Source organism: Bos javanicus, chromosome 28, assembly GCF_032452875.1.
Source record: "Bos javanicus breed banteng chromosome 28, ARS-OSU_banteng_1.0, whole genome shotgun sequence".
Classification (NCBI taxonomy): domain Eukaryota; kingdom Metazoa; phylum Chordata; class Mammalia; order Artiodactyla; family Bovidae; genus Bos; species Bos javanicus.
This window is the reverse complement of record NC_083895.1, coordinates 36,663,667-36,678,115: the sequence shown is the minus strand read 5'-3', so window position 1 is coordinate 36,678,115 and position 14,449 is coordinate 36,663,667. Positions and strand designations below refer to the sequence as shown.

Genomic DNA, 14,449 nt, shown 5'->3' with positions numbered 1-14,449 from the left:
TCTTCACAGTCCAACTCTCACATCCATACATGACCACTGGAAAAACCATAGCCTTGACTAGACGGACTTTTCTTGGCAAAGTAATGTCTCTGCTTTTTAATATGCTATCTAGGTTGGTCATAACTTTCCTTCAAAGGAGCAAGCGTCTTTTAATTTCATGGCTGCAATCACCATCTTCAGTGATTTTGGAGCCCCAAAAAATAAAGTCAGCCACTGTTTCCCCATCTATTTCCCATGAAGTGATGGGACCAGATGCCATGATCTTCGTTTTCTGAATGTTGAGCTTTAAGCCAACTTTTTCACTCTCCTCTTTCACTTTCATCAAGAGGCTCTTTAGTTCCTCTTCACTTTCTGCCATGAGGGTGGTGTCATCTGCATATCTGAGGTTATTGACATTTCTCCCTGAAATCTTGATTCCAGCTTGTGCTTCTTCCAGCCCAGCGTTTCTCATGATGTACTCTGCATATAAGTTAAATAAGCAGGGTGACAATACACAGCCTTGACGTACTCCTTTTCCTATTTGGAACCAGTCTGTTGTTCCATGTCCAGTTCTGTTGCTTCCTGACCTGCATACAGATTTCTCAAGAGGCAGGTCAGGTGGTCTGGTATTCCCATCTCTTTCAGAATTTTCCACAGTTTATTGTGATCCACACAGTCAAAGGCTTTTTCCCAGAAATATATCTAATTATCTAATGGCCTGTTTTGCCTGTTTCCTCAAAGCACTAAGTGGATCATCCTGTTCTTCATCCTCAATTCCTTTTAGGTCAGCAACTGCAGTGATCCTTGTACAGCTGGATGATGGGCAACATATTGTTTTACAGTGCTTTTATTACAAGTCTGACATTTAATTCATCCACATCTCTGAGGTAGGAATCAATATGTCCCTACTTTACAGATAAAAAAAACTAAGGCACAAATGGGTTAGATAATAGTCTCAGCTTGGAAAAGACCCTGATGCTGGGAATGACTGAGAGCAGGAGGAGAAGGGGGCAACAGAGAATGAAATTGTTGGATGGCATCGCCACCTCAGTGGACATGAGTTTGAGCAAATTCCAGGAGATAGTGAAGGACAGGGAAGCCTGGAGTGCTGCTGTTGTAGCCACGTATTTCAGGAAACAAACTCACTCAGAAGGACAATGCAGATAGTGGAGTGCAATTTATTACACCGGCAGGCCCAAGGCAGAGTCTCCTCTTAGCCAAGGACCTCGACCAGTTTTTGTGAAAACCTTATATAACCTAAGTGTACGTGCCCAAACCCACCTCCCCACATTCCCTGAAACTAGCCTGAACAAAGGAAAAGAAAGATACAATCAAAGTTAACCCATGATTCATATGCCTTAAGCTTAGGTAGTTAACAGTGGACAATTATCAATAGGCCTGTGGTCATACCCTAATAATAATAATAGAATTTATGATTCTATTCAGTTACACAGATAATTAGGGTATTCCTTTAGGCGACGGACAGTCTAGGTACGAGCTCTGGGGCTGTTCCATCGGCCGGGGGGCGGGGAGCGGGGGTCTGGTTTTCCAGTTGGTATGCCATTTCCATAGATCTGGGCATATAGCTCAAAGTCCATAGTCCAGCCCAAGATGGAGTCCTGCTTTCAAGATGGAGCCTGTTCTGTCTGTTTCCTCCTTCACTGCAGTCTATGGGGTCGCAAAGAGTTGTACACGACTTAGTGACTGAACAACAAGCTTACACAAAATGTTAATGGCAGAGCCAGGACTTAAACTCAGTTTCCCTGGTAGCTCAGCTAGTAAAGAATTCGCCTGCAATGCAGGAGACCCCAGTTCGATTCAGGGGTCAGGAAGATCTGCTGGAAAAGGGATAGGCTACCCACTCCAATATTCTTGGGCTTCCCTGGTGACTCAGCTGGTGAAGTATCCACCTCCAATGCAGGAGACCTGGGTTCAGTCCCTGGCTTGGGAAGATTCCCCTGGAGAAGGAAATAGCTATCCACTCCAGGATTCTGGCCTAGAGAATTCCATGGGGTTGCGAAGAGTTGGACACAACTAAGCTACCTTTTCCGGAGAAGGCAATGGCACCCCACCCCAGTACTCTTGCCTGGAAAATCCCATGGATGGAGGAGCCTTGTGGGCTGCAGTCCATGGGGTCGCTAAGAGTCGGACACAACTGAGCGACCTCACTTTCACGTTTTCACTTTCATGCATTGGAGAAGGAAATGGCAACCCACTCCAGTGTTCTTGCCTGAAGAATCCCAGGGATGGTGGAGCCTGGTAGGCTGCCATCTATGGGGTCACACAGAGTCGGACACGACTGAAGTGACTTAGCAGCAGCAGCAGCAGCAAGCTACCTTTTCACTTTCACTTTCTATCTGTCCACCAACATTGCTCATAAGTGCTGTGCCATATGGATCCATACATCTTTAGTAATGAGGAGGAAGGGCATTATTTCTGTCAATCCAAAACAAATTAGACTGCCATATATTTCTCCAGGAAAGAGATTTATTCCAGGATCAGCAGAGAATTACAATTTGGGGTCTGCAATCATGTGAACAACAACACAAGCTCCCGCCACCCGACCAAAGGGAAGAACACTTTGAAGAAGAAAAGGACGTTGGGAAGGCTGTAGAAAACAGAATCCATGGGTTTTCTTTGGCTGAGTCCTTGCCAGGAAAGAAGACTGGTCTTCCTATCAGCCTCTGCCAGCCTCACAAGGTGTGAGAGTGCCCCCGTCAGCATCCCAAGTCTATTTAATTGTCGTTTCCATTTATTATTAACTTTTTACATTTCCCACAGAGTACAGTAGAGCTTAAGTTCAAAAATTAGCCCCATAATGAATAGGATACAGAGCCCACAAATAAACCCATGCACCTATGGTAACAAAAGAGGCAAGATCACGCAACGTTGGAAAGACAGTCTCTTCAACAAATGGTGCTGAGAAACCTGGACAGTTACATGTAAAATTAAAAAAAAAATCAGATCATTCTTGAACACCATACACAAAAATAAGCTCAAAATGGATTAAAGACCTAAATGTGAGACCAGACACTATAAAACTTCTACAGGAAAACAAAGGCAGAACACTCTGACACAAATTGCAGCAATATCTTTCTCAATCCATCTCCTAGAGTAACGGAAATAAAAACAAACAAATGTGACCTACTGAAAAACTTCTGCATAACAAAGGAAACAATAAACAAAATGAAAAGACAACCTACAGATTGGGAGAAAATATTTGCAAATGATGTGACCAACAGGGGATTAGTATCCAAAATTTACAGACAGCAGACAGAAGACCTAAATAGACATTTCTCCAAATAAGAGACACAGTTGGCCAAGAGGCACATGAAAAAATGTTCAACATGGCTAATTAATTATTAGAGAAATGAAAATCAAAACTACAATGAGATATCACCTCACACTAGCCAGAATGGCAATCATCAAAAATCCACAAACAATAAATGCTGGTGAGGGTGGAGAGAGAAGGGAATCCTCCCACAATGTTGGAGGGGATGTAAATTGGTACAGCCACTATGACGAACAGTATGGAGGTTCCTTGAAAAAACCTACAACTAGAGCTACCATATGATTCAGTCCCACTCCAGCATGTATCTGGAGAAAAACATGATCCAAAAGGATACACACACCCCAGTGTTCACTGCAGCACCATTTGCAACACCCAAGACGTGGAAGCAATCTAAATGTCTATCGACAGAGGAAGGATGAAGATGTACATACATACAGTGGAATGTCACTGAGTCATTAAAAAGACTGAAATAATGCCATGTGCAGCAACATGGATGGCCTTACAGATTGCCATACTGAGTGAAGTAAGTCAAAGAGGGAGAAATATCACTGGACATCACTTATATGTGGAATCTAAAAAGAAATGATACAAATGAACTTACAAAACAGAATGAAACTCACAGACTTAGAGAACACTTGAAAGTATCACAACATTGTTACTCAGCTATATACACCCCAATACAAAATAAAAAGTTAAAAAAAAAAAAAAAAAACAGACCTAACAGACCTATAGTTATCAGAAACATAACGCACCATTCTATTTCAACACCATTATCTTAAGCTCCGGAAACCCAGAGAAGGTGGGGGGGGTCTCCCCTGCAAGATGATGACCAGCCCACCAGGCCAGAGTGGATGGGGACTCTTTCCAAGTTTCAAGGCCACAGACTCCTCTCTTAGGGGAGAGAAGGGAGGAGCTTTTGCCGTGGTCCCGCCCCAGCCTTGCCTTTGAACTGCCGGTGGCCTGCCAGGCATCCCATGATGTGCGCTGCAGCGATGGGGAAGGCAAGAGGAGATGAGGCTTACTTCCAGAGGAGTAGTCTGTTCTGGGTTACTATCATCATTCTCTCTTTTGGCTATTACACGGTAAGGACAGCGGGCCCCGAGGAAGGCGAGGCGAGGGGCTGGAGTGCTGCCTGGAGGTGCAAGATTCCACCTGGAGCCGTGGAGTGGTCGCAGGCGCAATCGCGGCTCTCGGGCGCTCTGAGCCAGGGGACTAGACCCGGGAAGAAAACGCAGGCGCACTCGTCTGTCTACGCCTTTCGCCTGTGTTGAGATCTTGAGAAACCAGCTGCCCACGCTTTCCCTCCCTACCCCATGACTAAGTGACTAGATCTTTCAAAATGGTGGCGAAGTCGGAGGCTGGCGGGGCTGCTGCCTCCTACTTCCGTGTAGCCAGACCCCTGCCGTCGCTGGTCACGGTTCTGGTGCTAGGATATTTCGGGGTAAGGTGTGTAGCACGGCGCGGCGCTTCTGTTTTGGCCCGCCGGGCTCCCGTAGAGCCAGGGGCACTGGGGAGGGGGAAGGAGGGAGGTCTTGCGCTTGCGCGGCTGGCGGTTGCCTAGGTAATTGGCGTAAGCTGAAGTTCGGTGGGCTTGTCAGGTTTTCGGTTGGAAATGTTCCTGCCTTTGCGTCTCCAAGGTTAGTAGGACTTGTTCAGGTCTGAGTAGAACTAGAGGAGAAAGAGGCCAAGTTGACAGTTCTAAACCTGCCAAGACAAGATAGGGCTTCCAAAGCAGAATGTCTGAGGCAGTTGGAATTGCTTGGAAAATGGGGATAAACCTAAAGGTTGGGTAGAATTTAAGTGGTAAGAAAGGATAAAGAGGATGTGCATATTATGACATAGATGTAAAATCAAGAAGACAATCTCTACTGAGATAAGCAACAACTTTTTTTTGAGAGACAGAATTCATTTAAAGAATACAGTGAAAGTGAAAGTTGCTCAGTCGTGTCTGAGTATTTGCGACCCCATGGACTATACAGTCCATGGAATTCTCCAGGCCAGAATACTGGAGTGGGTAGCCTTTCCCTTCTCCAGGGGATCTTCCCAACCCAGGGATTGAACCCAGGTCTCCCGCATTGCAGGCGGATTCTTTACCAGCTGAGCCACAAGAAGATACCCAAAACGGTGGGTTGCGGAGTACTACATTGTGGAATTCAGTAAGAACAGAAGTCAGCTAATCTGGGTACTAAATCTGATAACCACATAAGTTTCCTTAGCAGAAATCTTCCACTGAAATGGCTTTTAGAAAATAGAATTCAAGAATTGAAGCCCGTATGGCTTGGTTCAGAGTTGCTTTGGTCTGTTATTTGTTCTTGCAGAATCAGGATTATTTCATAGCATTGGTTAAAAATACATTGAAGTGATCTAAAAGCACTCTGGTTCTCTTTCAGTGGGTGATCTTCTGGCCTGAGAGTATTCCTTATCAGAGCCTGGGACCCCTGGGCCCCTTCACTCAGTACTTGCTGAAGCATCATCACACCCTCGTGCATGCTTGGTAAGTAGAGCTCCAGAAATGGGATGTGGACCCCACAGTTTCAGTCTCCCTGGAAGGCCCATGGTTGCCTTCTAAAAGTGGTGCTCGTTCATATGAAAGCACTTTTCTTTTGGAGGTTTTTCTGTTAGAGCTCATCAGCAGAGGACCATCACCTTAAACGAGGCTGACTTCTGTTTCAGGTATTGGCTTGCCTGGATGATTCACGTGGGAGAGTCCTTGTATGCCATTGTATTGTGCAAGTAAGTGTTTTTAACAGATCTCTGTTGCTTTTCACTTGGTATCTCACATAAGTGAAGAGTAGCCACATTTGAATAATTCATGCGCTTGTAGGCTGAGAACACTCTCAGGATAGAGTTGAAGTCCCACACCTAATACTGAGCCTCACTCAGTACTCAGAGGGAGTACTCAGTAAATAGTTAATGAATGAATTCATTTCATTTATATTAATGAGTCAATTATTTAGTCACTTAATTTAGAAATTTTTTTTTCTTTTTTTTCCAAAAATCTCCCTGTAGCCCCAACTAGAAGGAAAGATTAGCAGGTTGCCTTCTAATTTGAAAAAGAGCTGTACTGACCTAGCCCAATGATTCTCAACCCCTAGTTTTGCAACTGAATTACCTGAAGAGCTTTCTTAAAATTCACTTGTCTGGTTTCCAGACCCAGAGATCCTAATCTGGTAGGCCTTGCTTCAGGCATAGGAATGTGTTATTTTTTTTCAAGTTCTGTAGATGATTCTGGGGTGCAATGAAAGCTAAAAGTCCTATGACTAGGCCCTACTCAGCAAATGCCAGTGTAAATAATAAATTTGAGAAAACTACAAAAAGCTTCTCTTTACATTTGGACTTTATGTAAGCATACACAGAAAGTAAATGGTTATAGTAATGCCAGACTGCTTTACAATTGAGTTTTTTTTCTTTGGCTCAAGATTAATTACCACCTCTGTTTTTGTGGTACTACTTCTAAAAGTGGAAATAAGATACTTTATTATGTTTTAATAATAAATATAATTAATATTTCTTGGGTGCACACTATGCCAGACAACTGCTAACTGACTTAAATATATTATGTTACTCCACCTTCTGTTTTATTAAATGAGCTGGACTTTCTAGGAGAGGAGCATAAAGCAGCTTTATTTTTTTACCTCTCTCCAGTTCCCTGTGGATTATTGTCTGCCTCCCACCCTAGCCCTGGATCAAATCTAAAGCAGGTCCATAGGTTGTCCAGTCAAGTTACAAAGTTATTAAAACTATGAACTTTCATCAGATTCAGTACATCTGTTCTTCAGCCAAGGCTCAGCAGGCCGCCATGGAGAAGAGGGTGTAATCCCACGTCTTCACTCTCCCTTGGGGTGCCGGAAGTGTATGTAAAGGAAGCAGGGCATGATCTGCCTTGTGATCAGGCAACTGGGTGATGTGGCAGTTACACACCCATTGTTGACTCTTTCTCTCCAAAGGGTCCCTGGTGGGTTTTTGAGAAACCGCTCATCACCAGGGATCTCCCTTCCACAGTTCCCCTGATGGTTCCTTCAACCTTAGTCAGCATGTCATTTGCAGTTTCCCCTTTGGGTTGATGATGTTTTCCTCTTATTTAGGTTTCTTCTGCCCTTTAGTTAGGCCTCTGGGGCAGGGTTGCTTTTAAGCCCATGCACACCAGTGCCCTTCCACAAGACCTGTAAGGCTCAGAATGACAGCTTCCTTATCCCTCCATTGGGATAAATCTGTAGGTGTGTGCTGTTTCCTGCACAGCCATGTATCCTATCAGGCAGCTCTACTGGTATTTAAACTTGTGAGTCAGATGTTAACCCTCCCACAAGTCACAGGGGACTCTGGTCAGGCTCTCTGAATGGTTCTTTTGAAGCTGCTTGTCAGGCTGACTTGTGATACGAGGTGCCACAGCACCAGTACCTCTTTCTGAAAGCCTCTTCACTTCTCAATGACAGCTCAGCTTGGAGGTGTGCAGTCCAGCCCTCCAAATTACAGTGTTGGAGTACATGACACCTATTTTGCAATTGGCATATGAAGCCTCTAATGAAAACAAAAAGACTCAAATTGAACATCCAGCTCTCCAGTTCTTTGAGAGGAAGTGGGAGAACAGGCATAGAGAGGTTAGAGCACTGTTCTCATGTTCCTGAAATCATTTATTTATGGAGTAACATGTTGCAGTGTATCATTGGTCACTGTAAATCAGAATGAATATTCCTTTTATGAATGAATGAATACATTTAAATGAAAGAATCACTAAATGTGTTGTTGTAAGGCAGAATAAAGCAGTTTTCCTCCAATTAAAAAAAAATCATGAAGACATGCAGAACATTTGTAGCCCTCAACCCCAAATTCCACTGTCCAACAATAGAAAGGAACTGATGAATTCCATTTAACTAGACATTAGATTGGACTGGATGTTTGACTTTATAGCTGCCATATATATATACATATAGACACAAACTCTTCTATAATTTTTCTGTTGTCATATATGCCTATTTTCCCATGTCTATGCCTGTAAATTGAACTCATTCATTTCATTAGTACATAATATTATATAGATGTGTCCTAATGTATTTAACTAATCTTCCTTCTGATGGACTTTTAAACCTCGAGCTTTTCTAAACTATTATAAATAATTCTGTGTGAATGAATTTCTTGTATGTCCTGGCCCACTGTGATATATATTTCACCTTTTTATTGTTTGGTGGTAGAATCTATGAATATAGTTGATGCTTATCTACTGACCTCATACACAGTGACCTTGGTAAATTCATTTTTTAGTTCTAATAGTTTATCTGTTCATCTAATTATTCATCATTAATGATTTAAAAGATCCCTTTACATTTTCTAGGTACCTGGTTGCCTATAGAAATAGACAGTTTTATTTCTTCCTTTCAACTCCATATACCTTTTATTTAAGTTTCCTTCACTGCACTAGCTAGTAATGAAAGGTTGTTGCTGAACAGTGAAGAGATGCCAGGATTCTTGGCTTCCGGAGGAGAGGAATTCAATCTGGGGCCAGTGATAAGCCTTGCTCGCTCAGAGGCTTTATTTTTGTGTAATAAAGTTTTGTTAAAGTATAAAAGAGAGAAAGCTTCTGATATAGACATCAGAAGGAGGCAGAAAGAGTGCCCCCCTGCTAGCCTTTAGCAGTAAGTTATATACCTATTAGCAAGCTGTTAATTAGAGAAGGAAGATGTCTCAAAATTCAGTGGCACCAGGCCCTCACCCATAACATGCATTTTGATATAACATTGGCACCAGGTGAGTCATCCCAGGCCATAAAACGATTGACATGAATCTTGAAGAAAGACAGGTTTCCAAGTAAATATATAGATAGTTTCATTAATATAGATTAGGAGAACAATATATGAGTAAAACATACAGGTTTGTTGAGCCCTTATCTGTTATGGAACCAGATGCCATGATCTTAGGTTTCTGAATGTTGAGTTTTAAGCTCACTTTTTCATCTGGTCCCATCACTTCATGGCAAATAGATGGGGAACCAGTGGAAACAGTGAAAGACTTTATTTTGGGGGGCTCCAAAATCACTGCAGATGGTGATTGCAGCCATGAAATTAAAAGACCCTTGCTCCTTGGAAGAAAAGCTATGACCAACCTAGACAGCATATTAAAAAGCAGAAACATTACTTTGCCAACAAAGGTCCATCTAGTCAAAGCTATGGTTTTTCCAGTAGTCATGTATAAATGTGAGACTATAAAGAAAGCTGAGTGCTGAAGAATTGATGCTTTTGAACTGTGATGTTGGAGAAGACTCTTGAGAGTCCCTTCTACAGCAAGGAGATCCAGCCAGTCCATCTAAAGGAAATCAGTCCTGAATACATTGGAAGGACTGATGTTGAACCTGAAACTCCAATACTTTGGCCACCTGATGCAAAGAACTGACTCATTTGAAAAGACCCTGATGCTGGGAAAGATTGAAGGCGGGGGGAGAAGGGACCACCAAGGATGAGATGGTTGGATGGCATCACCGACTCAATGGACGTGAGTTTGAATAAACTGTGGGAGTTGGTGATGGACAGGGAGGCCTGGCGTGCAGCAGTCCACAGAGTCGCAAAGAGTCGGTACATGACTGATGAACTATCAGTTCTGAGTCTTAAGCAGAACCGACTTAAAGAAAGACAGAGTCTAGGGTAAATACATAGTTCATTAACATACCTTAAGACAAACATTTCCATCAGAAAAACGCATTGGTTAGCTCAAAGTTTGAGAAAAGTTAAGTTTAGGTGGAACCAGGTGTGGTCACAGCAACACAGAATTTTAAGAGAAACCTCTTTTTAAATTTGTATGGAGAAGGGGGAAAAATATAACACTAGTAGTTTGTTTCCTGACCGTTTAAGAGAGAGAGAAAAAATGTCTGACACTTGTAGCCTATTTCCTCTGTTTGGAGACCCCTGGCCTTTCTGCCTGTTACCCTCTCAGTAACCCAGTTCATTGTCAACCTGAAGTGCTAATAGTAGGCATCCTGGCCTTGTAAACTTTCAACACTCTGCCTCATGTTTTTTATAGAGTTGTATATTGTATAGATCTTCTCTATCAGATTAAAGTTCAGTTCTCTAAGTTTTCTAAGAACTTGTATTGAGTGGATGTTGAATTTATCAAATGCTTTTTCTGCATTTTTTATGATCATACAATTTTTTTTCCTTTAATCTGTTAGTATAGAAAATTATATTGTTTTTACATTTAAAAATATATATATATATGAGACTTATTTATATAAAGATGAAACTGTCGCAAGTCAGTCACTTGAACTGGGCCATTTTCTTTTGACCTTGGTGTTAAGCAGTTTAGTTTGAATGGGTGTATAAACAGTATTCATTATTTCCATGTGCCAGGCCCTTTACTAACCACTTTGTGTAACTTATCTCAAGGTGAGATAAACACTATTATTCCTGTTTTTTCAGATGAGGAAACTGAGAGTGAGTGAGTGTCTTGCCCAAGGTCATGCTGGTAGTTGGCCAAGCTAGGATTTGTTTTTTGTTGTCTAGTTGCTAAATCATGTCCTACTCTTTTTGCGACTCCACAGATGGTAGCCCGCTAGGCTCCTCTGTCCAGGGGATTTTCCAGGCAAGAATACTGGAGTGGGTTTCCATTTCCTTCTTCAGGGGATCCTCTCAACCCAGGGATAGAAACTGGGTCTCCTGCACTGGCAGCACTGAGCCACCAGGGAAGCCCAAGCTAGGATTTATATCTAATCTGTCTTCAAAACACTTGCTTTGAAGCCATCCCAGTGATTTTTAACCCTATATGCTCATCAAATCATGTGAGAAATAGTTTCATAATATCATCCCGTAGGCAGTAGCTAGACTTTCTCAGGGAGAAGTGTATCCTCCTAAATGCATAAGAAAAACTAAAGTAAATGAACTAACAATTCAAGTTAAGAAGTGGGAGGAAAGTGCAAAATAAATGCAATGAAAGTAGGTAGAAGTAATACATTTTTTAAAAAATGACTCCTGTGAAACCATAACACTAAGATTCTGTTGGATAGATTTTTCTCTTTTCTCTTTTCAGGTCTAAAGGCATCACGAATACTTGGACCCAACTGCTCTGGTTCCTACAGACGTTCCTTTTTGGGTTGGCATCTCTCTATTACTTGATTGCTTTTAGACCAAAACACCAAAAACAAACTTAAAGAAGATATCCAAAAAAAACTTGTCACTTTATTGTACACTTGAAACTAATATAATATTTTTAACCAACTATACTTCAGTTTAAAAAAATTTTTTTAATTAATTAATGAATTAAAAAGAGAGAGAAAATATAGCATATAAAGTTCCTAGGGGGAGAAAAGAAGACATTCAAAAGCCTTCTCTATACTTTGATATTCAGCCTCATCTTTTTTGAGGGGTGCTGTGTTTACTTCATCTTCCTACTTTCTAGAAAGTTAAGGCCCTCTAGTTATTCATGATTCCCTCATCAGCTCTAGTTAAAGTTAAGTAGATAGTAGAAAAAGATTTTAGCTTTCTAATTACACAGACTAACGTATTTGGCAAAGTGCTCCCAGCTACCTTCCTGTAGTCCTTGGTTGCACTGACATTCTCCCTGTCACCTGCTTTAAGCCACATACTAAGTGGCTTTTTAAGCCACATATACCCTTGCTCACACCTTCTGATTAAAACACCTTATCCTTACCACCACCATCTTATCAGCTCTCCTTTCCTCCAATTTTTTTCTCCCCACTTAGTCCAAAATAGAGTGAGGCCTCCACAGCACATCAATTCCACCCACAGTTATTAGACACCTGTGAGACAGGATCTTCTCCTCTCAGGCTTCCATTTCACATTACAAAGAAAGATAAGGAAGACAAACAAGTGCCTGGAATGGGGTGGGCTGAGCAGCGACACAGAGGACATGCTAGGAATCCAGAATAAAGGATTAGAGAATGCCTTTCCTGCCCTCCCAGCCGGAAGTGGTGTCTCCTTTCACTCGGGGCCTCCGACACGGTGTTCTGTAGTGTGCGGGTCTGACGGCCACTTTCAGGTCAGGACGGCAGCTGAGACAGCTTCGTTTTTAACCCTAACACCTGTCCCATCGCCTCACACAGTGTTTACTCTGATTTCACATTGCACTAGTTCAGCAGCATTCCGGTTTTTATCTGAAAACTGCAGGGCCCGGACAGTGTACACCTGTCTCAGAGAAAAGCACAGAACTGCCCTTGACTCCCATCTTTCTATGGGTCTCCTTCAGTGTGGGAAACCTGTATCTTTTCCACACTTTCCTATTCTTAATTACTTTTCTCCAGACTGTAGATGTGTCCTTCCCGTTCTGACTCACTCAGCCATTCCTGTTCTAGAGAGTCTAGCTCATGGTCCTCCAGCTAATGACTACCTCTCATTCACCTGGCTATCTCATGACTACTAACTGGCTGGGGCAGAAGGGTTATTGGCTGTGGCCTCTAGGAGACTGTAGCTTCCTTTCCTGCAGGCCCCCCTTGCTTGTTGGCTCACTAGGAACTAGACCTTAGTTTTTTCCCATGACACAGTACAGCATGTTATTTGTTTCAAACTAATATTTGTGAGAAACAGATCCCTCTCCCTGCTTCCCACTAAAAAGAGGCTCCTAGTAAAACCACAGCCATGAAAGATGGTAGACTATGAATTGCTTTTGGTGGAGAGTGACTTCTGCACAAAAATCCGGGTCTTTCCCACTGCTTCTTTTGTGATTGAGGTGTTATTAATGGTTTCAAAGATAATATAGCAGATTACTGAATAAAATGTGAATTGTATCTCCAATTAAATGCTTTTCTGGTATGTCAGTTTTTTATACACTCCCACACATTTGATACTTCTCTTTCTCCAACTGACTCTATTCTGGAACTATTTGTAACAGGGTTTTGTTTGTTTTTCCACTGAAAACAAAATGCAGGGGATTTCCCTGGCCATCCAGTGTCTAAGACTCTACACTCTCAATGGGCCTCCTCTATGCAGGGGGCCCAGGTTCGATCCCTGATCAGGGAACTAGATCCTACATGCCACAACTAAGATCCTTGCTTATGTTTCAAGAGCTGCCTATAGTCCACATAACTCCTCCACATCTACCAAGTCGAGGGTGGATATGAGCATCTCCTTTCACTGCAGGATTGGCCTCCTTTTGTTTCTATTACGTTTCATTCCGTTTGATACAGTCTATGCAGCAAGTAAACGGAATACTGTTTTTAAAGGCAGAAAGTATAAAACATGTAATTTTATTTGGGGTATTATCATGGCTTAGAGCAAAACACATCATAGCAAACTGTGGGTCGTTGATTTTTTGGACCCATAAGCTGCATCCTATGGGGTGAAGTAACACACAGAGGCCAGACTAACTGGATCTCATGTTCCTCCCCTCCCTCTCCCACAGCCCAGGAGTTTACAAGTCTGTGAAGCAAACAATAAACATAGAGACATCTTGGACTTGTGTTGCAATCACAGTGGTTATATGGGAGAAACACCTATGTGCAGTTTGGATGAGAAAAGGCCAAGCATGTTGGAAGCAACCATGGAGGGCAAATAGACTAACACCCCAGAAATACCAACAGCAAGTAGAGTTTGGAAGAACAAGAAAGGACCAATAGAAGGAACAAAAACAAAACTAATGACCTTCAACAACCAGGACTTGTCTCCCTGAAGTTATCGGCCCGTGACCTTTTTTCTTAAATGCAGAATGCTACAAGAGAGTGTTGGAGAAGGAAATGGCAACCCACTCCAGTATCGTTGCCTGGAGAATCCCAGGGACATAGGAGCCTGGTGGGCTGCTGTCTATGGGGTTGCACAGTCAGACACGACTGAAGCAACTTAGGAGCAGCTGGTTTACATTTGGAGAAGGGAATGGCAATCCATTCCAGTATTCTTGCCTGGAGAATTCCATGGACAAAGAAGCCACACACAGGAGAGTGTAGGGGGGAAAGCAAGCTGGGGTGGGGGTGGGGGGGTGCGGGGGTGGGGGGTGGGCGGCGGCTACAGTCCGTGGGGTCGCAAAGAGTCGGACACAACTGAGCGACTAACACACACACACACACACACACACACAGGAGAGTGTAGGGGGGAAAGCAAGCTAGGTGCAGAGTGTAATCTGTATGGAGTCAGAGTAAATAAGCTCTGTGAAGGATAAGTCCAGTTACAATCATTTGTTGCTGCTGCTGCTGCTGTTGCTAAGTCACTTCAGTCGTGTCCAACTCTTTGTGACCCCATAGACAGCAGC

General features: G+C 42.7%; 1 protein-coding gene and 1 long non-coding RNA gene across 6 annotated transcripts; one reads left to right on the top strand and one right to left on the bottom strand.

Moving 5' to 3' along the window:
• Positions 1-2,446: 2,446 nt before the first annotated feature.
• LOC133240509 (uncharacterized) lies at positions 2,447-4,110 on the bottom strand. The gene is made up of 2 exons (XR_009734247.1): positions 4,024-4,110; positions 2,447-2,907 (listed from the first exon to the last, which is right to left on the bottom strand). It is a non-coding gene; the product is annotated as an uncharacterized LOC133240509 (long non-coding RNA).
• Positions 4,111-4,170: 60 nt separating this feature from the next.
• Positions 4,171-14,123, top strand: TMEM254 (transmembrane protein 254). 5 transcript variants are annotated; one of them, XM_061405460.1, is made up of 5 exons: positions 4,172-4,353; positions 5,662-5,765; positions 5,945-6,004; positions 11,282-11,344; positions 13,610-14,123. In XM_061405460.1, exons 1-5 carry the CDS (start codon positions 4,246-4,248, stop codon positions 13,821-13,823), a joined length of 549 nt encoding a protein of 182 aa, XP_061261444.1. In that variant the 5' UTR covers positions 4,172-4,245; the 3' UTR covers positions 13,824-14,123. The 5 variants fall into 5 exon arrangements, with proteins under 5 accessions (XP_061261446.1, XP_061261444.1, XP_061261447.1 ...); XM_061405461.1 differs by lacking the exon at positions 4,172-4,353 and adding an exon at positions 4,507-4,712; XM_061405462.1 differs by lacking the exon at positions 11,282-11,344 and having other exon boundaries at positions 4,171-4,353.
• Positions 14,124-14,449: the final 326 nt, after the last annotated feature.

Excerpts from the sequence above, each read along its gene's own strand:
- TMEM254 (XM_061405460.1), top strand. The coding sequence starts at position 4,246 with ATGATGTGCGCTGCAGCGATGGGGAAGGCAAGAGGAGATGAGGCTTAC. Across the intron at positions 5,766-5,944 it reads CACACCCTCGTGCATGCTTG|GTATTGGCTTGCCTGGATGA; the intron begins GTAAGTAGAGCT and ends CTTCTGTTTCAG. Across the intron at positions 11,345-13,609 it reads CTACAGACGTTCCTTTTTGG|CCCAGGAGTTTACAAGTCTG; the intron begins GTTGGCATCTCT and ends CCTCTCCCACAG.